The sequence below is a fragment of the Lonchura striata genome, chromosome 9 (assembly GCF_046129695.1).
Source record: "Lonchura striata isolate bLonStr1 chromosome 9, bLonStr1.mat, whole genome shotgun sequence".
NCBI lineage: Eukaryota > Metazoa > Chordata > Aves > Passeriformes > Estrildidae > Lonchura > Lonchura striata.
The window spans coordinates 15901968-15927189 of record NC_134611.1 but is presented as its reverse complement, the minus strand read 5'-3'; the positions used below and the strand labels follow the sequence as shown (position 1 = coordinate 15927189).

At 39.4% G+C, this 25222-nt stretch overlaps 1 protein-coding gene across 3 annotated transcripts; it reads right to left on the bottom strand.

The window, feature by feature from the left end:
• Window positions 1-917: 917 nt before the first annotated feature.
• On the bottom strand, window positions 918-25222 carry DNAJB4 (DnaJ heat shock protein family (Hsp40) member B4). 3 transcript variants are annotated; one of them, XM_077785401.1, is made up of 5 exons: window positions 25106-25222; window positions 24175-24222; window positions 8771-9056; window positions 5863-6437; window positions 918-4910 (listed from the first exon to the last, which is right to left on the bottom strand). In XM_077785401.1, the coding sequence occupies exons 3-5, from the start codon at window positions 8979-8981 to the stop codon at window positions 4677-4679; spliced, it is 1020 nt and encodes a 339-aa protein (XP_077641527.1). In that variant the 5' UTR covers window positions 8982-9056; window positions 24175-24222; window positions 25106-25222; the 3' UTR covers window positions 918-4676. The 3 variants fall into 3 exon arrangements, with proteins under 3 accessions (XP_077641527.1, XP_021383073.1, XP_021383088.1); XM_021527398.2 differs by lacking the exon at window positions 24175-24222; XM_021527413.2 differs by lacking the exons at window positions 24175-24222; window positions 25106-25222 and adding an exon at window positions 9203-9271.

The window sequence follows — 25222 nt, the reverse complement described above, 5'->3', positions numbered from 1 at the left end:
TGTACAGCTCCTCCCTTCAGTAAGCCAGTAATTCCAGGGCAACAAGCACAGAGCACTTGTGCCTTCCACACCCAAGGGGATCAACAACAAATCTCTATTTTCACTGCTTAAATAACAGAGCAATTAACTGGAAAAGCCTGAAGGAAACAAATCATGCCATCCAACAGTCTATTGCTGAGCAATCTGACAAATGAAGAGCTGAGATTCTGCACCTCCTGAGGAGGTTAGTGCTGCTATTTGCTCAGTTTAGGTGCTGAACACTAAGTGGCTGTACAACCAATTCCCTGGTTCTACAGCACGTGTTCAGGAAGCAGTATAGTAAGAACTACTCATGGCAGCTGCAAGAGGACTAGCACTTACTGATCCAAAAAGTGTAACTGTCTCTTAATTACACTTACAGTATCATGTTCATGGCCCATATTTTTTAGGTCTAGCACATGAATTCAAGTGCATGGTTTCACCCTAAGTTATAGCAAATGTCACTCTTTAAGGAAAACCTATTTGATCCCAAAAAAGTCTGCTTCTGGTGAGTCAGACTAGCATATAAGATGCATATACTAGAAAAGAATGGAGTGCATTTGTTCAACATACCACAAATAGGCTTCAGGAAGATTTCAGCACAGTTACTACAGAAATGGCATAGTGAAAGAATGGAATGCTAAGCCCCTCATGACAACAGAAAGCTGTGGAGCAAGCAGAGTACCACTGCATGGCAGGAAGGAGAAAAGGCTGTAATGTAGCTTGTCCTACTCTTCCAACAGCTTGATGTTGTCCTAAGGCTTGATGTTGGTGAGACTAAGAAAAGATCTTTAGAAGCAGAGGTTTTCAGACTTGCTGGATGAATTCCAAAGCAACTAAATTACTTCTACCTTCTGTGGCACCTAAGCAACCTCCAAGACATCAAAAATCCATCCCGATTTCATTAATGACCGTTTTATTTTCATGTATTTCAGTAGTTACAAATATAGTAGTTGACTGAGTATTTGCTTCCTTCTCCCAAGTAGCTTTATTAAATAATCAAGTGGGTTTTAAAACATAGCTTTTAAGCACATTTTTGATTAGAAAAATATTTTTTGTGAATGCTGGATTAGATAGATATTAATGCTTCTCATATTTTGAAGTAATTCTACATGCTGGTTTCTGAAACATATACTTTTTTATCTCTCCATAAGAAAAGAAATACAAGCATTTATTTCATACCAGTTCTATAAGTTTTGTATTTTGAGATTGAAAACAGTTGGAAAAGTTTAGTTTGCTATACACATATACATATATATACACCTCTAAATACACAAGATACTGCAATTCCTCAATTTGACACTACTCCTCTTACCTGAAGATGGTTACAAAAAAAATAATCCTAGTTGCTGCAACTTTTTTTTTTTACAAGTTGGATATGGTTACAAGACCTTGGATTACAAAAATGCTTAATTCCATTAGCTTTTAAACTGACAAATAGGTATTTTAGGTTGATATGCTTTTAAGTCGTGTAGCCTGTAGCATTTGCCATTATAACAAAATATAAGAGAAAGTTAAAAACCAACTTTACACTTTTTACTTAAAAACCACATAAGAAATGCAATACGGAACATACTGAAATGGAAATTTTTTCAACAAACAATATATAGTATTAACAATATGCAGAAGCACTAAGCAGCAATTTTTTTCTTTGTAATACTGCTCCAGCTATTGTTTACTTTCTGTAGATTTAGGACTACAATCTAACTGATACTGCATGAAGAGATCTGCAGTTGAAAAATTGACTTGAACAATACCCCACAAAAATTCTACTCCTTTAAGTAAAAGAAATGGGATTCTTCTCACACTCATGTAAAATTATTCTAAATTAAATCCCAACTTCCATATGATTTACTTTTCTGCCGTCACATCTACAACACTGCTATTTCTTAGGCTACCTAACAGAGCAGGTAACCTCTAAATGTCCACAGGCAAAAGGCTGACCGCAAATCTTGAAATTTAATATGAAAAACAACAACAAAAAAATCCCAAACCCCAACCCTTTGAAAGTATTGTTAAAGCACTGTATTGTATTATGGTTTTAAACTCAAGTAATAAAGCATGCCCACAAGGCATTTCTTCCACCAATACCATGCTGCAACCAAGGGAACCAGCCCTATTACTGTATTATAAAACTCAACTATTACAGAGGCCTCTCCATCTCTCTATGCACCTTTGAACTCTAAAGACAACTGACTCATATTTGAATTTTAAAAAAGTAACTCAATTCAAGCATATGAAAGTTTCTGGGCAACCCCTATCTCATGCCGACTCTTAAACAAATTTTGCTTTAGATATAACCTAGCTCTTTTTTTCTTCAAGGGAGTAAACTTTGACCTTTGAAAATAATGAATACTTTAGATCAGCATGATCTTTAAATACCTGCCCTAGCCAAATGTTTTTACACGGTTTTGTACATCTCTCCAACCCAGCACAGACCTGCTCCCTAGGGAGTTGTCACATGAGCACCACCATCTTTGGGCTAAGCCTCATTTACAGAACATAGCCCTTAGCAAAAAATGCCAAGTCCTAGTTCAAAGAATGATTTTGCTTACAAGAAACCTCTTGGCATCATGGAATCCAACGCCCCTGCTGCCCTGCACAATGTCTAGTCTGGCTGTGAGTATCCAGGGACAGCAACCCCTCAAACTCTCTAGGAAACCTGTTCCAGTGTTTGATCATCCCCTCAGTAAAAAGCTGTTTCCTTTTGTTCAGATTGAACCCCTAACTTGTGTCCACTTAGTCCTGTCACTGAAAGCTACTGAGAAGAGCCTGGCTCCTCCATCTTCATTCCCTCCTGCCAGATGCCAAGATTTCCCCCAAGTCTTTTCTTCCCCACGCCTGCAAGTTCCAGCTCTCTCAGCCTCTCATACATGGTCCTGTGCCAGAGCTGCTCCACTAGTACCAGGGAGCTCAGTACTCCAGATGGATGCTCATCAGTGCTGAGTAACAAGGAAGGATCATCTCCCCTCGCCTGCTAGCAAAGCTTTGGCCCCTGTTGCCACAAGGCTGCACTGCCAGCTCACAGTCAGTTTACTGACAGTGTGCTGGTTCAGTTACTCCCCAGCGGAGCATCCCCCCTCTGAACTTTGTGAGAATCCTGTGCCCAGTCCTTCAGCCTGTTGGGGCCCCTTTGAAAGGCAGTACCATCAGCTGGTGGCACTAGCTATTCCTCCGAGTCTATATGGTTTGTAAACGCCATCCTGAAATTCATGTCATTAACAATGCTGACTAGTATTGGCCCCAGTACTGAGCCAGAGGGTACACCACTATTGAGTTGCCTCCACCAATGTTGAGTGGACTTTCTGCCACTAATTAAACCCCCTGTGCCCCCTCATTCAGCCAGCTTTTAATCTATCTCACTTTCCACTTATCTAACCTATACTTCATCAGTCTGTCTACTGATGTAAACAACACAGACTGTTCTCCCCACATCCCCCAAAGCTCACCGTAGATGGCAGTTAGACTGGTCAAGCAAGATTTCCCTGTCGTACATCTACGCCGATTACCCCAACCACCTTTTAGAAATGCTTTCCAGGAGGATTCTTTTTCCATCACATTACCAAGGGCTTAGGTGAAGCTGATTGGCCTGCAGATTCACAAATCATCCTTCTTGGTTTTCTTGCAGAGTGGTATTTTCTTTTTTCTAGTCTACTGGAACATCCCTTAATCCCTGGCCATTCAAAGATAAACAAGAGTGGCCCTGCAATGGCATTAGCCAGCTCCCTCAACACTTGGGTACAATCTGTCAGGCTCACGGAATTCCAGGTAAAGTGCACCTTAACCCAATCCCCCACCACCAAAGTTCCAGATTTCCCCTCTAGTCTCAGGGGCCTGGAATTCTTGCATGCTTGTTTTACTGGTAGTGACGGATGCAAAAGCAGCACAAAGTACCTCAGTCTTCTCCACATCATCAGTCAGCTTCCCTGCCCTGCCCATTAGACAGCAGGCTCACCTTTGCTGCTCATGTCCTTGAGGAATCCCTTCCTGCTATTCTGCCTGAAGGCTGAGGAACTATCCCACAGTAAATGGCTACTCTGGCTCCTCAGGCCACGTGCCCTTTGCCACACTCACAATGCAGTCCTGACACTTCTGGAGGCAATAAAGGGAATGCTTTCATTGTACAGGGGGGCTGGTCAGGAGTCCAAGCTGATTTTTCTGGCCTACGCTTTATGCAGTGGAAGGCAACATACTGAAATGATCTCTCTCATGTGCTCTTTAAAATATTTATACCTTTGTGTATATCTACTACGATCTCAAATTTCTGTATAAATGTGTAATGTTATAGAAACAGCGAGGATATAAGAAATAACGTACTTGGAGGCTCAAGTACTGTATCAGAAATATGCACTGACTTTGTAAAAAAATTACTGTAATTATATTAAGCAAAATAATGACTAAACATTGCTGATTAGGAAGATGTAAAACAAAATGAGTGGTTTTCCCTGTAATTTTTACTGCAGAATTCACCTGTATGACTTCTACTTAAACCCTTTTCTTTTCATGCAGCATTACAGTATTTTCCCCCCACCCATCCCACAAAACAAAACAAAAAAGATTCCACTAGGTGTTACAGATTGCACTTTTAAAGCAGACTCGCCAGTCCTCTGCAATTCCAGTGTCCTATTTTAATCTGTTGACAGACACAGTCTTCCATTTTATGAAACTGGAAGATTTCGCCTAAGTACTTCTTTTGATGCTGGAGAAATGTTATCTGGGAAAATTACTTCAAACTCTATAATTAAGTCTCCACGCTGGTCAGGATTTTTGGGAAATGGCAAACCATATCCTATAATTCTTCTTCTCATCCCAGGCTTTACCACTTCATTGACTGTCATGGGTATGGTTCTTCCTTCTATCGTTGGCACATTGAAAGAGCTGCCACACAAAGCCTAAAGATAGATTGCAAAATGAGAAAAACAAATTGGTCAGAACTTTTTTGTATCCATAAATGAATTTGGATTATTTAAAAGTGACTAGAATTCTAAAACATTTTTCCTATGCACTTCTCAGATGTCAAAATTTTAATACTATGTTCCTCTCTTAAAAAGAGAAAACTTTAATTTGTCATTAAATATCACTGAATTTATGAATGTTACACAGTGGCTACTGGAGGGTAATTGAGCTTATATCTCCTTCAAATATTCTATCAAATAGTAAGAGACCTGAGCAGAATTCCTCAATCATACTTCTCTACTGGAAATTTAGAATCCTATTTCACTTTTTGTTTGTTTACATTGCACAGGACTTTTTTCCTAATACATTATCAACCTCTATTATATCAAATTTCAGAACATTTAAGTGTCTATAAGCAGCAGCATATAAAATTTCACAGCTGTCTTATGTGAATATTTGTGGCGCCTAAAGAAATCCAAACAACAATTTTGTTGCACCAAAATTAGAACATTACAGATCTTCTGCTTTATCCAAGTTTCTTTTCATTATTAGGATCTCTCAAGAGAAAGATTTTGATCCCTGCAACTTCACCTGACTCAGCACACTTAGTAGACACTAATAATGTCCAACTTACTAACAATTCAATGAGTCTAAGTAGGCTTTTATCTGTGAAAGAACTGTATTACCCACATTAACATTAAATATTGTCTTTTCTCCCTCCCTCACTACTTTAGGTGCTTCACCTCACTTCACACTTATTGCAGAATCCCTTAAGGTAGCTTAATTTATACAAAGCTCATAATGAAATCAAGAGTTTATTTCTCCACCTGATACTAATTAAGAAGGAAAAAAATACATTACACACACACAGCTACCATACAGCTTTAGCCACTGTATTGTACTGTAATAACATCAAACATCTGGAGTTCTACCACAAGAGAAACTTACCTCCCTTAAGCTGATCTTAACAGGATAGACAATATTTGATCCATCTCTCTTGAAGTGAGAGTGAGGTTTATCTTTAATGATAAAAACAATATCAGCTGGAATTGTGTTGGGTGTTTCATCGCCTTCTTTTGGAAAAGTGATCTTGGTGCCCTCTTTCCATCCTCTTTTTATCTCAATAGTAAGGATTTTGTCCTCTGTTCGGACGCTTCTACCATCTGGGTTAAGCCTTTTACGTGAAATCCTCATTCTTTTTGTGCAGCCATGATAGATCTCTTCCAGGGACACCTTAAGTTCATGGATTACAGGGGGATCTTGTTTACGTCGTAATTGGCTGCCAACTGTATTCCTTTCCCTTGGAAAACCATTCATACTAAAACTAGTGAAGGATCCAAATGGATCACCATCCACCTCCATGTCTTCAGTGTCTCTGCCACCAGGCATCCTCCTCCCAAAGAAGATCTCAAAAGGATTTGTGCCACCAAAGAAAGCTGCAAATGTAGCATGCGGGTCTCCATGGAAGGAGTACCGGAAGGTACCACCCTGGCCATCAGATCCTCCAGCTCCTCCTTTAAGACCTAAATAAAAATATAAGAAAGTTAAAAACAAACTGGGTATTAATATGAGCTTTCCTGCTGTACAGTGTAATGATATCAGGACTGATGAGTCAGAGATATTTGCAGCAGAGTGAAAGGTCTGCTTTTCAAGGAGGATTCACCATGAGAATATGAGGTACTAACTAGCAATTCAATAACTTCAACAACAACAAGGTTTCTGAAGCTCTAGAATGACTTACTTCAGAAGAACAGGTATTCTAACACAACCAATTTTATTTCATGTGATTGAAAGCAGTTATTTTAATCAATTAGCATCTTAAGAGCAGAAGACAGGTTTGCTTGATTTCTTCTTGTCCTGCAACGTGTTTTGCAAATTGCATCCTTCTACAAGGTCACTTCTGGGGGAAATTATTCACTGTCATATGCAACGTATTCCATAGCCTCTATAGCCTAGCTGTACCTCAGTGTTAATTACTTTTACCCATTTTCCTGCAATTTGTTCTGAGTAAAAGGTAACACGCCAACAGTCAAGCACATATATGCTTCCTTAATATTCAATTTAGAATCCCAAAATTATCACAGCTTGTGTTCCTATGGTACAAAACAGGTACAAATCCTGGGAACTCTCTTCAACGTAGCCACAAATAAAGCGTCATGGAACTTAGTAAGATCCACTTGGGTACAAAAACCCTTGTATACACTACTGCTGTCTCCATGAAAAAAACCAGAAGGTTCTCAATAGCTTTGTTCTATCTTTCACACAGAGCTATCTAAATCTCATTTCTTCCTGCCAAGAATTCTCACTGAAAATTCTCTTGTACTTCCTCTGGTCCCATTTCAAACCTAGCTAAAATAAATTTTTTTCAATGTCTCTTTCCCAATAAGTGATCAATGACTTCCTTGTAACAGTGCTCTTCTGCACTAGCTATTTCAGGGTACTTTTTCAAACCATTGGAAGACTGAAAGTCTTCTTAAGATACTTTTGTCTTAAAGAGTCTTAAATACTTTTTTTTTTTAAACTTTTTTTTGAGTCTTAGATCACCTCAAAACTACAGCTGCTATCATATTTTATAACCATAGAAAAATGAAGGCTTACATTATGACAGAGGCATTCTATAAATTTGAAAGAGGGGTTTGTAGGGGTTTTTTTTTAGCTCAGTACTCTCATGCATAACCTTAATGTTGGGTACCGACACAAACCAACTAAGACATTAAAATGCTTTCCCCATTCCAACACCAAAGCAAAAGTACTCAAACTATAGTACATCCTTCTGACACACTACTGTTAATGCCAAATACGCAGATCAGGGGATTCAATCTGTGACAGCAGGACACCTCCTGGAATAGCTGGCCAGAAGTTACTGAAGGTACATTCAATTCCTGGCTGCAAAAACACTGAAGCTTCCTCACTCTTACAAACCCCAACCCTTTGCATTTCCATTAAAACAACTAATTACACTCCTACAAGAGCTTAGATAGTAACTGAGGCATCAGGAGGTATTCCCACATTTGACATTTTAAAGATCATACTTTATATTTTTGCCCAAAATACTAAATATGGCTATTTAAGTGTCCTTTATAATTGTAAAACACATGGCCCCGAGCAAATAGCAATGAGCAGGCCTACTTGTCACAACGGAAGTGGTTCTTTTAAATGGAATTCCTGATACCATATATATTTATGGGAAGGGATGTTAATGACTTCCTCTGTTGCTCAATCATAAGATTGAAAGTCATGCTGGTCAACAATTTTTTTTTTTTTTAAAATCATTCTCTCCAGATAACCATTTTTGGATAAATGTGACATTTCAGAGGCCTCATTCTCTTGGCATGTTATCACTGTTTACAATTAAAGCTAAAAAATTGTTCTGGTATTTCATGACATCAGCCAAATTCTTTCCTCTCTAGGCACAAAGCCAAGGACAACTACAGGCTGGACACCTGGGCTTCTGCTCCGAAAGATTGCTTTGCCTAGATCAAGCAAACTGCCCTTAAAGCAAAAATTAAAGAAAAGAATACATGCTTTTGAACTGCATCTCAAAAACTGCTCTGGCAAAGGAAGGCAGCAGTAATAGACCACAGAAAGCTATTCATGGGTGATAGACACTTTCTGTTCAGTAACTTTTTGCCAGTCGGGTATCTGGGGCTTGTACAAAACCCCATTAAATTAAGAAATTAGAACTTTTCCAGTATTTAAGCCCAGCAATACATTTTACACTTAAAATCTCATGAGCCAAACAAATACATTGTAAATACATTGTCTAAAGAGGAACATACACCATGTCTTCATGTTTACTTTGCTTCATTCAACATAATGAAAGCAACCGACCAAAGCATAACAGAGATATACATACCTTCCTCCCCAAACTGATCATAAATATCTCTCTTTTTGGGATCACTCAGCACTTCATAAGCTTCCGCAACCTCTTTGAATTTTTCTTCTGCATGGGGAGATTTGTTCTTATCTGGATGCCACTTCAGTGCTTGTTTTCTGTAAGCCTTTTTGATATCCTCATCAGAAGCCCCTTTTTCAATTCCCAAGATAGAATAGTAATCTTTCCCCATCCTGAGTGTCGGAGGAATTCAGATTTTCCTTGCTGTAAAGAAAGCAGCGTCCAGTGTCTTAGCGAGGTGGAGATGCTAGCGAAGAAAAAATAAAAATCAAACTCTGAATTGAAACAAACAGAGCTGCCACAAAACAACAAACTCTACGATGCATTAAAGAAAGAGCAGACAGCTTCTCCGTATGTCATTGCTCGCCCCGTGGCCGCTTTATGGACGCTTACAGAGCGGGCACGGCAGAGCCCTCCCCCGCAGGACGTGTCCCGGCTCTTTCTAGAACGCCAGCGCCGCGCGCGTCACTTCCCGCCCGCCCGGCCCGCGCGGCGCCCGCTCTGCCGCGCCTGCGCGCGCGGCTCCCGCGGCAGCGGCAGCGCGGAGCGGCAGCCGCGCCTCGCGCCGCGGGCACAACCGCCACCGCCGGGCCCCGTCTGCCCCAGACACCGCTGAAGCCGTCTGCAGTAATTATAGCGGTTTACTTCACTGTTTCTATAGAGACAGCTGTACATAACTTTTCCAAATATATCAACGTGGAGCTGAACCCTTTCCAGCAAAGGCTACGAAGAATTTATCAACGATAAGATACGAAATATCAACGACAAAGCTTCAGAAAGCGAAATTTCGTTTCTTTAAAAATAGAATTAACCACCTTCAACTACAGTTGACCATAGCCATGTACTATTAAGCAGTAAGAATGAATCTGAGCAAAAAAAATACCACTTTGTTTACCACAACTCGAGCCACTAAATTAAAGCAGATCAAAATGTAAATCCTGTCTCAGCCATCTTCTATGAAATAGGAAATACCAATATTATTATACAAGTATGGCAATATACCAAACAAATAGCTTTCATCTGATGAGACGCTAATAAGAAAAAAATACTTGGTTCTTACACATTTGTTTTAAAATATATAAAACAAATTCTACTACTGAAGTATTTCTCGTGGTCCACAGAGAAAATGATAAGAAGTTTTAGCCTGCAAGATTTCTTTCATACCTCTGTTGAGAGCTATAGGTCAAGAAATTAGCTACATTTATCAGCAGGGCAATGAACTATATCACGGAGTAACACAACTGAAAAATTATTCCTTCCTGGAACAAAGTATTAAAAAACAACACTTTTGGTCATATCTACAGTTGTCTGTATGAAGACATTTCTAGTTTGAATTATGAAATTACTATTATGGAGGTAATTAAGCTCAGCTGCTTTCCTTCTAACAATAAAACCCACTAATCCTCTGACTGAGGGAGCATTATATTTGAAGCCGTTTTCTAGAACCTGCTCAAACTTACAAGAGACTGATAACAAGGGTCAGAAAATGCTTCCTTACCCAGAAAGTACTAGAAAAAGATTTGGGACTTTACTTTCACTTTCTTAACCTGCGTCATCCTCCTAATCCTCACACCTTTATCTTTTCCACTATCTGCAACAGAACTTGCTAGATCCTTTCCAGTGTATACAGGATTTTCCTAATTATCTACCGGGGGGGGGGGGGGGGGGGGGGTTTACATTCTCCTCAGAATATGTGTGGAAAAGGTAAAGAGAGAAGAAAGTCAAAATTTCACGAGAACATTTTAGAAAGCAAGAACTTTTAGCATATACATAGTTAAGATTACAAATGTAAAAGAGGCCAAAGGGTATCAAAAGAAGGAACTAGCTACCCTTGCCAGCAAATCTCTTAGGACTCACTTGCATTTCTGGCACAGTGGGAGTCACAGGGTTATAGACTAAATTACCTTCACAGCTGAAGGAAGAACTTGTTGCTGAGCTCCACCTAAAATAAAGCTAGTCTTTTACTAAATCACCCTTTTATTTTTACCTTTATTTTAAAAGTGCTCTTCTAGTTAATTTAAAACTAGTATTTCAGATAAATTCTTTGAAGCCCACATCCTAAATTGAACATTTTCTCCACTATGAATACTGTACTAAGCACTATGTCCCAAGTATCACAGAAACACTCAAGCAGTGCAATTAACAAGGCATAGTGACAGATTCTGTGCACACACATCCCCCCATTCTGTAACACCACAGTAATTCATTTTAAGGGTTTCGTTAAAAGCCACAATAATCAGGATTTCTCCTTAAATAAAGTTTCTTCATCTTAATAATGAAAACTTACAGAACAAATTCTGGTAACAACAAAGTTACACTGGACTTTTTGTCCAATATCACAGCGACTAAGTGCTCAGGCATCCTTTCTCTCCCTACGGAGGGGAATGTGCCATTCTGGCCTAAGTGCTGAGTTATACCATAATGATGTAAACTATTCCCCAAAATTAAACTAAAGATTCTGAGTGGGATGTACAGTAGGGACTACATTACTTCTACTTCCTGCCCTATATGAGATCTTCATGTCGGAATGAATTTATACTGCAAAAACTTCTATTTTTTAAGAGTCAAGTCCAGAAAGCATGTCCCTTCTTCTCCATGTTGAGACCTTCCTTCATCACACGATCAGAGATCTTTTGAAAACAGGCCACAGCTCCTCTCACATGCTTACTGAGCTCTTTAAACAGTTTCTAATAGACAAAGATACTCTCTTAAAAGCAGTGGAAACTTTTAATATTGCAATTAGAATACTAGTGTGCATAAAATGGACATCTAATAATTATGCTAATAATAATATGGGTACATCCAGTCATGCCAGCACTTCTTCTGACAGTGAAATCCATCTGCTAAGTGTGGTAAGCTTTTATGTCTTCCAATTTTGTCATATCAGAACTGCTAGATTTTTAGAATCCAAATGTCTGATATTTGCAGGTTTTTGCTACCTTTTTTTTGTTGTTGTTGTTATTTTATTCCATATTCATTTCCAGAATTATTATCTAAAGAAAAGAAAGCAAAATCCTTCAGGTACTCTCTTCAAGGACTTCTGTCTCTGCAGTCCCTTCAAATAAGCACAGATAAACAGAAAACAAAACAGCCTTAAAAAAAAAAGTAAATATTCAGTTATACTGCTATAGTCCTATCTTCTCTGTTACTATTGTCTAGAAGAACACTCTTCTAGACAATAACAAGATTTTGCTTCCCATACACTTGAATATCTATTGTTTAAATGCCTGAGCAATTGTCCCGTAAAAAAACAGATAAGGCCATTACCTACTGTGTGATATAAGAATGCCTCTACGGGATTACTTTGTTCTTCTGTGAGCACTCTGCTTGTTAAATAAACAAATTTGTTTTTTCATTTTCTCCAAGGAAAATCGTTTGGAACCTGTGAAAACCCGTGGCGGATGGGCTGGTAAAGCTCTTCAGAAGAGACACCCTTAAGAGATGTTTCCTCCTAAATGTCTCAAACTGAGACAAGTTTCTGCATCTCTACCTTGATGTGCTCTGTCAGCATGCCCATTTCCCAGAATCCTTGCATTTCAGTCACCTCCTATTTCAGAGACTGCTGCTTTGTGTCCAAGTCCCACAGGAACCGGCGGTGTTTGCACACTTGCCCACGGCACAGTGGGATGGGAGCTCATCCACCCGTAATAAGGGCAGGGCTGGCATTCGATCGGGGCTGCTCCGGCGGCATTCAGAGCACACAGCCCGAGGATCCTACACAGCCACGCTGCCCTCAGCTGTGACAAGCCAGCAGCAGTGGGTCCTGCAACTCACTCGAGCCCCCCAGCAGCAAGCCACTAAACTACAGAGCTAGAAAATTAACAAGGCCATAACCCAAGACTTGTTTAAGCATGCTTCTGTACGAAAGCTAAGGAAATTCTCAGACATACAAATCCAGTGACATACTTGGCCAGGAAGCCACCTCAAAAACTTAACAGCTAAAACCCCCTCACCATCGCTTAATTTCTTTCTCACCCTACCACATTAATTCTCTAACTGATAAATCACATTGTGACTCAATTAACCCTTTATATGATCAGTTCTTTGGTTATACAGTCTTCAAATACAACAGCTACATTCCATTTCAGGCATACAGAGAAAAAAGTTATCATCATTCCAGTATCAAGTGGCATCTCTCAAGCTCTTGGTCATATTCAACCCTGTAAAACAATTTTCCACCAAAATAGGCAGTCTCAGATGTGACTTCTGGTCTTAAGAGCTACTTCAGGATAATGTCATGGTACTCCTATTCTGCACTGAGGAAGTTAACAGCCCGTATTTGTCCAGTGCTTTTTTACATCACGGGTTTCTGTTAAAGTATAAACTGGGGGAAAAAAAAAAGGAATTTCAGTTCAAGCTTTTTAATGTTGACTGGGGGCAAAAAAGGGTACATTTTCAAATTTAACAAATTAGTAAATGCCAAATAGACTATTAAAAATTTTATTGCCAGGGAAACTGACTAAAATTTTGAAAACACACGAAACTTGCCAAACCTAGAAGATTTTCTATGTTCTTTGATCAAAACCTATGGCATTCATTTTTAATACTAGACTTCCTTTTTTTCATCTACATTTTCATCTAAAAATGTGTGTGAAATAAATACTAGGAAGCTGAAAATTGTTCCTTCAAGAGCTCCACTTCGGAGGCAGAGTCTGACTATTGCATTCCACTTGAGAATTTTTGGTTTAAAATGTCTTTTCCATTATTCTCTCAAAACAACTATATTTTAACTCACATACATATGGCCAAGAGCTATAAATCTTGTTTGGCAGAAAGTGGGGACAGGGTCCTACCAACAGTTGTGTTGACATCAGCTTTGAATCAGCTGCTCTCTTTAAAAGAAGCCTTCACAAACAGCAAGTGAGAGCAATTATGGAAGCATTCGTAATAACATACTGAACTCAAATTATAGATTAATCATAAATTAGCACCGGTATGTTAAGGAAAAGCTTCTAGGTAGAACAGTGTCAATATTCCCTGAAGTTGAATAAAAATGCTCATTATTTGCTTTAAATTAATCCATTTCTTCTGTACTTCTCACTTATTAAACCACAGAAACAAAACTGAGAAAGACAGGACTAGATCACATAACAAATTAAAGAGCAAACAAAACCACAAAGGCAAATTCCAGACAGATCACAACTATAAATACACATGTGCACATAAATGTCAAGGCATAGCAGCCAAATCCTTCTCCAGGAAAAGCTTTCACAATTAAGTACATAATATTTGCAAACCCACATTAATGAATGAATAAATTTATACTCATCTACAATGGTTTGAAGAAAGCACACTCATATACAATAAAAACATTCCCTGTAACATCATCCATTGTTTTACCTGGAAAAAATTCTACAACTCTTCTCCCCACCATCTTTAACTGGATGCAGTGGCTTCCTGAGCTATGTTTGTACTTTATATACACTTTATACTGTGAATAAGACCTGGTACATGCAAGCCCCATTCATTAACTCTATAATTATAGAGTTTCACCACAGAACTATTCAGTAGCTGGTATCATACACAGAAATAAATTTTGAAGTTTACAACAGAAGCAAAAATTAGTTGATTTTAAAAAAATATATCTTAACAAAAAATGCAAAGTGAAACCTGCAGAGCATCACAGTTCCTTCTAACTGATGGCCCTAAAAGGAAAGCTTCATTTATTCATTTCATTTAAACCCCGGTAAGAACCAAATGTATCAAATTTTTACTTGAGTTTTCTGTGGAAACTGCTACTGTGACAGAAGTAAAAAGTTAGCTGCATATAAGGATTCTGGGGCTGACTTTACATCCAAATGAATAATCATAAAAGCAAAGTGAATTGCCACATAACTTACAATAAATTCATTATACTTAAGTTACACCAGTCCTAGCATCAACAAATACGTTTTCTAATTTTCACTGGCAATATGTCTTTGATAACAGTGCCTATACTATTACTGGAATATACATGAAATTCTGCCAACAGGCCAAAGGGTATATTTTTAAGGTCTTTTGTGGAAAAGCTGGCTTTAAATATACATTCCAGAATTTAAATGAATTAGCTCTAGTGCAAAATCTAGAAACAGAGATATACTGTTATCACTTTTAAATCTCAAAAATATATTTTAAAGTACATGATTCACAGTCTTCAATTTAATTTGGAAAAGACTACATGACAAGATGTTAGGTAATTTTTCTAAATTAGTTTTAATTTTCTTATTACTTTTTGTAACAACAGACCAAAGGTTAGAAATGAAATGTACAACTGAAAACATTCATCATACTTTAAAACTTACAATAATTTATTATATGGTAAGCTATGGGTTAGGTTCTTCTCTTCAGGAAATTATTATTTCCATTATACACTGATTAGAACATAGCAAACTGACATCTCATACCTGGTTCCTGTTTATTAAGTCACAATCTCTACTATAGCTGAAAAACAAAAATTGTCTTGGAGTAAACATGCACATTTGAACTTTTCAGCACTAAGAGGGAATAAACAACTATGGGAATGTAAGCAGAGCTCTCGGGTTTCAGCAGTGATGTACAAATTGTTGAAAACACAGGACTGCACTTGGAAACTCAAACGGAAACATCCAAAATATGGCCTCACAAAGCAACACCAAGAATTTCCACCTGCAAGTTAAGACTTCCCTCTTCTCAAAGAGTAGACATTCCACAGGTGCTTTTCAATACCTTCCTTAGATTCTGTGTCCATTTCAATCCCTACCCACATATTTCTGTGAAGGGATTCTTACTTAATTTGAGTGGTGATCAGAAAAAAATGCCAATCATGCAGAACATTTAACATGCCCGTCTTACATACTATGAACTTCAAGTAGTTATGAATGCTGTCACACATACTTTTGTAAAAATCTGTATGGAAAAATGCAGTGTCTTGGTACGGAGAAATATCTCCTGTTATTAGCAAAAAAAACCCCACATTCACAACAAAGCTGAAGTTCTCTTTCCTCCAAGAAAATGTTTGATTTTAACAAGTGATGCACAATTCACTACTTAAGTTGTAAGTCTGAGGCAAAGAAAACAGAAGTAGCCAAACTTCTTTCTTTCAGTTTTACATATAAAAACCCCACATTTTTGTCCTTCCTGCCTGCTGCTCTGATGGTTATCATTTGGGAATTCACCCAAGACTCAACAAATTCTGCCAGAGCTCATCTCTAGGTCAGGGGTGGCTCCATGTGGTGGAAAAGTCTCTCCTCCAACCCGTGATTTCAAAGAAAGACTCAGTAGTCTTCTGTTGTCCAGTCTCAAGGTAGTTTATTTCTTCTGGAGCTGCTGTGGTTAGCTCAGCAGCTCAGGCAGAGGCACACACACACCCTGATATCCTCTCTGACTCCCGACTGCTGCTTCTCTCCCCCCACCCAGGGCTGCTGCTATCTTTTATATGGTACATTACGTGTTAAATGTTTATAGTTTTTCCCCAATGCCTATGACCTATGTTAAATGATGCCTTTCTACTCTAAACCAATCTGTGAGTGCCAACATCACCAAGAACATGGAGGTAAGGAAGAAGAAGGCAGGCCCAAATCCCTCCATCTTAAAACTTCTGACCCCCATGTACAAGACTTAAAACCCCCTTGTACAGCGCTCAAAAATTCTTCCCTCTACTTTGTGACTACTTCTACTATAATATCTAAACTTTTCTGACTTCTTATTCTTCCTGCAAGGTTGGTAAATCATTCCAAGGTTCAAATCCAAAATCACAGCTGTTTCCAGCTGCCTGCCAGGGTCTCAAATGCTTCTGACCTGGGCCCGGAACATCCAAAAATGTCTGAGGGACATTTTGAGTTCCAACAGAATTCTGTCCTGAAACTGCCCATATGCAAATGAAGAGTTAGACTTAATCACATATTTATCACACTGTACTAGTCAGGTTTCTGACTCACATGTCACCAACCTTCTCATGTTGGTTATATAACAAGTAAAGATATTTAATATGAACAGCTTAGTGCTTTGTGTATGCTCCATTTCTCTCCAAGAGCAGCTGCTTTTAATTTGATTGTAAAAAGTCTTATAGCCCTTCTGTTAACAGTATTAAGCAAACACTACAATCCAAGTCTTTCAGATTCTCAAGTGCCAACACACTGAATGTTACAAATACCATCACAAAGGACTAATTTACTGGATTTATTGGATGTAAATATACTTTATACATAGCCAGGGGCTTCCATGCCCCACACTGTTTTCTCAGCATGAAGACTACACCACTTAATAAAATATGTTGTTTATAAAAGCTTAAGAAAGTACTGATTAATTCTGATCTGTGACGAATACAAGACAGCTTGGTAGCCAGGGGAAAAAAAAAAAAAAAAAAAAACACAAAAATAAGTATTAGGAGACACTAGGACACAAAAATCCCAGAAAACATTACTCTACTCATGTAAACACTACAGTACCAAGTCCATCTACACTGGTAACACTCAGCTATTCTGCCTGCTTCAGCTGTCCCAAACCATGTGTATTACTTAAAATAAAAAATGTTCAGAGACTGTAACAGATAACAAAAAAATGCAAATATTTCCATGTGAGGAACAATTGAAGAGGATTGAATTCTTCAGTCTCCAAAAAACACAAGTCACTACAGTCAACAAATGCTGGAGGAAGGAGGAAATGAATCGTTTATGGTTTATGCCCATTGCCAGAAGCAAAGTGTAATCAGAAGAAGCTAGTTTAAATAATAAAATTAAGAAGTTCTTCAAGTAACAGGATTCCCTGCAGAAAACCACTGGAGACTCAATAATGGTCTCAGTGGGACACTGAAAAAGTACTACATAAGAGATGTACAGCAAGTTTCTTAACAAAGAAACCAGAACAGGAATGTCAGACAATTTTAAAGATACTGAAAAAAACACGTAGACCTCTATCTACTTGTTTGCCCTGCAGATGTGTTTATTACACAATCTTGGAAAATAGTGAGTAGACTATAATAAGTATATCTGTATTGTTTTCCACCGAAGTAAAATAGAGAGGTGGTGTCTACAATAAATACACTTTTTAAAAATAGGCATTTAGTCGCACTTGTGAAGATGTTTTCAGTATTCCCGTTTCCAGTAAAAGCGAGGCTTAATTTGACATTCACTGTCAATGGATTCAGCCCCACTCCTGCAACACAAAAGGGGCAGAAATCTCTCTAAAAATATAAGGACAGAATGGCCAGCTCATTCTGCAGCCCAGCATTCCCCACCCCACAGCTCCCGGCCAGCTGGCACAAACCAAAGTAACATTTGCTCCGGGCTGGACACAAGGGCAGGCAGCTCAGACCCTGAGAACTGTGACTGGCTCCCGACCAGATCTTCCACCAATGAATCCTGGTGCAGGAGAACTTCTGTGACCTAATACTAGTGCTATGTACTGATTAACAGGAAAAGGACAATGGAAAACTCGCACAAGTTTCCACAATAAGCCCTGCTGACTTGCCTTCAAGAACCTGGAGTTGAAGAAAGTGTTTTGAAGGCATTTATTTCAACACCCTACATAAGGTCATTATTACAATTCTGACCCACCCAGGAAACATTAGGATGGGCAGTATGTTTTATTTAATATCTACTTTGATGGCTGTAGCATAGTACATCTCTTTGACCTTTCAGAAGGATATCTACCACCTGTAACTATTTCTGTTTCCCTTAAGTACAGTAGCAATTCCTTCATCCATAACAAAGTAACTCAGTGGGGGTCTTCCCACCAAACAATACAAGTAATAGCCACTGTCTTAGCAAAGATACAGCAATACATAATTGTACCTGTAGAATGAAAATATTCCTCGCAGATTAGCTCTTGTAAAAAAGTCTCTGTGACTCTGGCACAGACAACTCAGATGTGACCTGATGTGAACCTAAAACCTCTCCCTCCAATGATTCTCAGCCTATCACTAAGTATTTGGATTTGTTATATTTAAAAAAACAAACAAACAAACAAAAAACAAACAACACTGCCCCAACACACTGACAGTTTGGAACATTCATTAGTGGAACATAACACATTATAGAAATATTTTCCTAACGATTGAATATACTCTCAAGTTTTACACAGAAGGCTGACAAACTCATCTAGAATTTTATCACTACTTCAGTCATGTTCCATAACTAAGAAATAGACAGAAGTCATGTCTGCAAGGTATTTTTTCTTCTTGCAAAAGCATTAGATTTTTTTCTGACATAATTAAAAGCTATCAATGAGAAACAACTGATCATCGTTACAGGTCACACACAAGAGGGGGTGGGTGAAGAATAGGTGGAAGATGCTTGCACAGTCCCCATGCAAATTCTCCTTGTGTTTTCTTGAGGTTTTTTCCCCCTTTAATAATGTCAGAAGCTACTAGTTTCCAAGAGAAAATGAACTATTTTTTCAGCCTTAATGAAGAGATGAACTGCAAACACAATAAATGCAGTTGAAAAACAACTCGGCTGCACAGTATTGTTTTAATTGCTGTTACACTCATGCAAGATCAAGGTAATTAATGCACTACCAAATAAGGAACTGCCCACATTTTTGCTGTGGACATGTGATCCCACTGGTCTTACATAAGCAAAAGGAGGTGGTCACACGAGATGCTTTTTCCAGAGTGTGCTCGTCAAAATCCCACCCAGCAGCTCTGATTCATGCAGACAGTTTTACATGCAAGGCTGAAAACACACACACTGAACTGTTGTACAAAGACAGGAATTTAAAGAGGAGATGTCAGCACAATAACTGATCAACATGAAAGGCGAACAGATGTCAGTAAGAATGTGCTTCACCTACAGGAGACAGAAAGACAAGCAACCCCAGTTACATTTACTACAATCTGCTGTAAGAGAAGTCAAAATAGTTGCTCACTAGTCTTTGCAACGTCTCAACCACATCTCATAGCTAAGTTATGTTTCATAACTGGTTTCTCCCTTCTTCAGCAGCCTAGAAAAGTTTCAAGATAAAAAGCAGGAGTTCAATAGATCCACTTTGCAATTAGTATCTTAAATTACTTTATTCCTCTAGATTAAATAGTGAATAGCTAGCTAAGAGGTAAAGAAGGCAAACATGGAAGGTACAACTCAGCAGAAAAATATCTAAGTGTTCTGAAGTGATACCAAATTTCTATTCCACTAAGAAACTACTGGCATTCAGACTCAGAAAAGATTTACCTTTCTGTTTGTTTTTTTTTTTTTAATTTCTGCTATGATACATGAAGAGTTTGTTTAAAAATAAGATGCTCTGACTCACAAATTAAGAAGTACAATTGGTAGCTTAATTAAACAGTATCAGAAAGAATACTGCTAGAGATCAGGCCTGGGTAATAGGGAGTACAGAAATCCCTTCAGAGCAATAAAGCTTTTCCCACTTCAAGAGGAGAATTCTCAATATTAATTATGCCTTAAATTAAGTACTTAGTAATTAACAAGTCTTGAATGCACTTTCTTCAGTGCACTGCTGACAGAGGGATATATTAAGGCACTTCCATCCTCTACAGCTACTGCTGAATTAATAATTTGTTCTCCTTTCCGTCTCTCAGTCCCCATCTCAGCCTTTCTTAATTCCCATTCATATGCAACTTCCAGGCCTAGCTCCACTGCCCAACTTATTTCAAGCAAGGCCTTTCACTCTTCTCCCGCACCAGGGAAGAATTCTGCAGATTCTCTGTGCTCTCAAAGCTTTTCTTCCCATGACATCACCACAAAAACACTCAATCCCCTCGAACAAGTCAATGCTGAGCACTGATGACACGATCATGCTGACTAATATTATCCAGCTGCCTTTTGCACAACATTCCTTCATCAGAAGGATGCACAGACTCTGCATACTGCAGCTGTATCTAAGGAAGAAGTGAGTGTTCTCTGACTTATCCTCCTATATCAGACATACCCAATGACAGGTGGCTTAATGCAATTTGATAGCTTCCCATAAGGTAATCAAAATTTTAAATCAAATACATATCAAACAAGAGAAGAGCTCTAAAGATTCTACATTTACACAGCTTCTCTATAAAGTTTTAATACAATAAAACCTTTTTCTAGGAAAGGCAGCATGACCAAATGGAAACCAAAACCACCAGATACTACTTTTTCCAAACTCGTGATGTAAAAGTTATCCAAATACTATCCAAATTATGGATCTGAAAACTGCAATTACTACTTCAGTGCATATATAGTAAATATGAAAACATGACAGATAACAGCTATTCGGATAGAGAGCACATGCTCAATCTTCTCTCAGCAGATATTTAAGGGAGTTTCCTACTGATAAAGTTGCAGATCCTGGACACACTTTGCCAGTGCAGGAGTAGCAGCTGACACGACCTGAATCAATTGATCTACATCTCCCATAGTGACAAATCATCAGACAACGATTGCAGATTTCAGCACAGCAGCAATGACTTGCAGAAAGCATGGCAGGCACATGTACAGCTATCACAGTGATTATCTTTCTCCCACAGAGAACATAAACACTTCTCCTATACAGGTGTTCGGTGGACTGAGGCATAGCTAAACAAAACATGCTACCCAGAGGATTGCAGAGGCAACTTCAGAAGAAATGTAATTCTTTACATAATGACCTAGTGAGAAGTCTCCTTGTACCAGAGAATCACTTCTTTCAGGACAGCCTTACCTTTTGGTCTGGTCATCACAGAGTAAAGCTGGAGTGAATTGTAAAAGAGAAAAACAATGCAAATCAACCCAGCAGAAGTCAATGCATGAATGCACTGAAGTGTCTTTGGTAAAGCAGAGGATTTGTGCAAGTTCCACACTTTTACACTGATGCTTTTGCACTACCTGAACTGACAGAGAAACACCCTAAGGACCTTTTTATAAAAGTAAGCATTCTTTCAGACATAGTAAATGATTATTTTTTTTCCTCAGAACCATCCATTATTTAAATCTGTGACAACCCACACAAATAAAGGTTTTCGGACTTGTCAGATATTTACACTCAGTAAATACAGCTAGTGGAATGTTTTAGTCTGATGACTAATGCAAAAAACAACCCTTATGGCTTGAAAAACATGGGAGATGTCATAATCTAGTAAATTCAGTTAAGGGAGATATCTTCCTCTAATCTCTAAAAGAAACAGTGAAGACACCTTTTAAAAATCCATATTCTTCTATTTCTTATATTGCCAACTATCTATTTATTAAAATTCTGAAAGGCATGTTCATTTCTCTACTATTCATCCTTCTTTAATAAGAATAGTTACTGTATGAACTGAACCTTATTTTACACAACAAAACCAAAGTTCTCATGCTCTAGCAGCCCAATGCAAACAACTACTTACATCAAAAGCATATTTAGAAGGCATTGAGGAAACAGGCAGTGCAGGTTACTTGCAGGTAACTCCTGCAAGTGAGAAAGCAGGACATCCTGGTGTACACTGCTGTGACATGCCAGAATGTACTCAAAGAATACTGCAGTTAGCACCGTTAAATGGTTAGATCTGAACCCCACTCCATTAACAGATTAAACAGAAAGAATTAATCCCATAGGGATAATTTTCTTAACTGAAATATCACTTCATAAAGGGAAATGAAGATAAGACTGCTTAAGAGATGTGGTTTTCTAGCAGATAGGTTTTAAGTGCCATCATGGGAAATACAGACAGAACCAAGTGTTAAAGGTCATTAGATCAACTTAGGAACGTGACAGGCAAAATATTTATATAATACAATACTATATAGTACAGCACAAGTACAGTACAGAGGAGATCTTTCTCCTCTTCAATTTGTTAAATATCATGTTCTGACTGTAAAGCCTACAGTGACTTCAAGAACTGTGAAGACTGAGGAATAACAGAAATAACAGATATATTAAATATCATTCTCAGCTTTCAAATAAAGCATCACCTCAAAAGTAGTAAAAAGCTGATTGAAAAAAATCTCTGAAAATTAACATTCATCTATCATCAGTTGTTTATGAATTCAGCTACAACACTTACACCATATCAGACAACAGTTTTTATTAGCCCAAGGCATCGTAACTGCTTAAAAATCAGCATTACTGTGGGAACCCAGGACATCCCTCTAGCAGGGATGTCAAGACCCTGGCAGGGGGCTCGGAGACCTTGGCCTGAAGTCAGAAACACCTGGGGCTTCAATTTTAGCCCATGGAAAAACCTGCCAACTTCGTATGAGGAATTACAAGCCTCAAGGGTTTGAGTAGTGTGGTAGTTGAATTCACACAGGGTGAAAAAGTAGAATTTTAGGGTTTTAAAATTAGTGTTTCAAGGGGACAAGATGGAGGGATTTGGGCGTGTCCTGACCTTCTTCTCCTCCTTCTTACCCTCCATGTCTTGCTGTGACGGGTGACACTTTTCTATTTGTTTAAGGCAGAGACACTCTGTCCAACATAAATGATAGATATTGGTATGTTATTGTAAACATAGTACACGTAGTTTTTGGTATCAAATGGTAACACCACCCTAAGATTGGAGTCTGTCGCAGACTGACCTGCTAGACAGACCACAGCTCCTTGAGAAAGCATGTTATAGATAAGAGAAAATAAACAACCTTGAGAAGCCGACCCTACGCATTCCGACTGCTTCTTTGGCTGCGTGGGCTGGGAAGCAAGGACTTTTGCATTTTTTTTGTATAACTTTTGCATAACTTTTTAACTACAAAACGCAAAGCACACTGATGCTTCCCATCATCCAGTAAGGGGAGAGCCATAAAACACATAGCCAGTGGCCAGGAGTGGTTTCAATGTGTCACAGTCAACGACTATTGCTCAACTAAAATTACACAAGTAAGTACTTGCTACACACAGTCAAACTATTAGTAGCTAAGAGAATGAACAAATATTGTTGAGCAACAACAGGGAAAAGCCAAGCATAAGAATTAAATTCCCACTCTCCAAGCGTAATTTAACTTTTTTCCCCATCCCCTCCAGCTAAAACAGCTACATTAATGGAAAGTATAAGCTAATTTTTATGTACAGGCTTTTTCAGAAAAAGTATCAGAGCAGCAAGTTTCACCTGGCTATAGTAATACACTGCCATCTGCCTAGAAGCATGTAGGAATTTTTAACTTTGTGGAACATATTACTCTTATTATAACCCTTCTTAACTACACTACCTCAATAGTGTAATGGGAGTTAAAAATATAGCATTTTTAAAGCTTCCCTTAGCGAAGTTACCTGCACTGGAGAATACAGGATAATCTGAGCTCAGCAACACTGTGACTTATAGACTATTAAATTTATCCCAATTACAATCACCTTAAGGCAGCATGGAACTACAAGGCAGCACTTAAGGACAGAGAAGGGAAAACCATGAGAGGTATTTTCTTATGCAAATCCAAGAGTCCCTGCACGCCCCAAACCAGGCCAGACGCAAAACAACCGTTTCTCAAATAAAAGCACTGACAACAAAAAAAAAAAAAAAACCCACAACTCACTTAAGGCTGGAAGAGACTTGACACACTTCAGTTTAGAAGCAGGTATGTCTAAAAAAAAGGTATGACATTAATGTAAACCAGGAGCTCATGAAAAAGGAACAGTTGAATATATAGAAATATTCTTTAAAATTGTAATGCATCTCCTCAGAATGGTACAGAACGCCATCGTACAGCAGTTCTGCTCCCGTATTATGCAGTCTCTATTGCTATGATTCCTAAGTAGATGCTCTACGACCTTATCCTGATGTGAAGCTTTTACAACACCGTCATCCATACTCAGCATGACAACTCATCCCCAGCAGGTCACAGGACCTTAACAGGACTCAGATTAAAGCATTACAGAGTCCAGTTTTTCACTAAAGCTTGTGCAGCCAAGAAAAAAAATCCGTCAGCTGTAAAAATCGTACATTAGCAACAACCATTCTCAGCTAAGAAATAAACACCCATGACAACTGCAGGACGAAGCAAGCGAAGCTCCGTGAAAGGAGAGAGCCGGTCCCGTTTTGCGGGCTGTGGAACGACGCAAAAATCCGTTCGAAACGAGCGGCCGCGCCCGCAGGACGGCAGCGGGCCCAGGGCCGCGAGCAGCGGCGGGCCGGGCCGGCCGCGGGCCCTGCCCCGGCCCAACGGCTCCGCCGCCCCGGCAGCGCCGCAGAGCCGCCCTGCCGGGCGCCGAGGCGGCTCCCCGGGAAATGGCGCTCGCGTTATTGTCCGCCACAACGCCCAGCGGCCGCGCACCGCGGGAGGCTCTCCGCAGGGCAGCGTCGCGCTCAGGCGGGAAGAAAGCCCGGCGGCCCGGCCTCCGCCCCAGCTCAGCGCCGCTGCCACCGCCCGCTCCTCATCCCGCCCGGGCAGCAGCCGGGGAGGCAGAGCACGCCGAGCGCGGCGCGGCCGCAGCCCCGGGCCCGTCCCGCGCGCCTCCCGCACTCACCGAGCGTCGCCGCCCCGGGCCCGAGCGCGCTCCCGGCAGCCCCGCAGCGCAGCCTCCGCTCCGGGCGCGCACCCGCGATCCGCACCAAATGACGCGAGAGCCGCGCGCTGCCTGACC

Bases quoted from the DNA above. Each gene is read 5' to 3' on its own strand.
- DNAJB4 (XM_077785401.1), bottom strand. From the start codon at position 8,981: ATGGGGAAAGATTACTATTCTATCTTGGGAATTGAAAAAGGGGCTTCT. The intron at 6,438-8,770 runs GTATGTATATCT...ATTTTTATTTAG, and splicing joins TGATCAGTTTGGGGAGGAAG to GTCTTAAAGGAGGAGCTGGA. The intron at 4,911-5,862 runs GTAAGTTTCTCT...ATCTATCTTTAG, and splicing joins TTAAGATCAGCTTAAGGGAG to GCTTTGTGTGGCAGCTCTTT.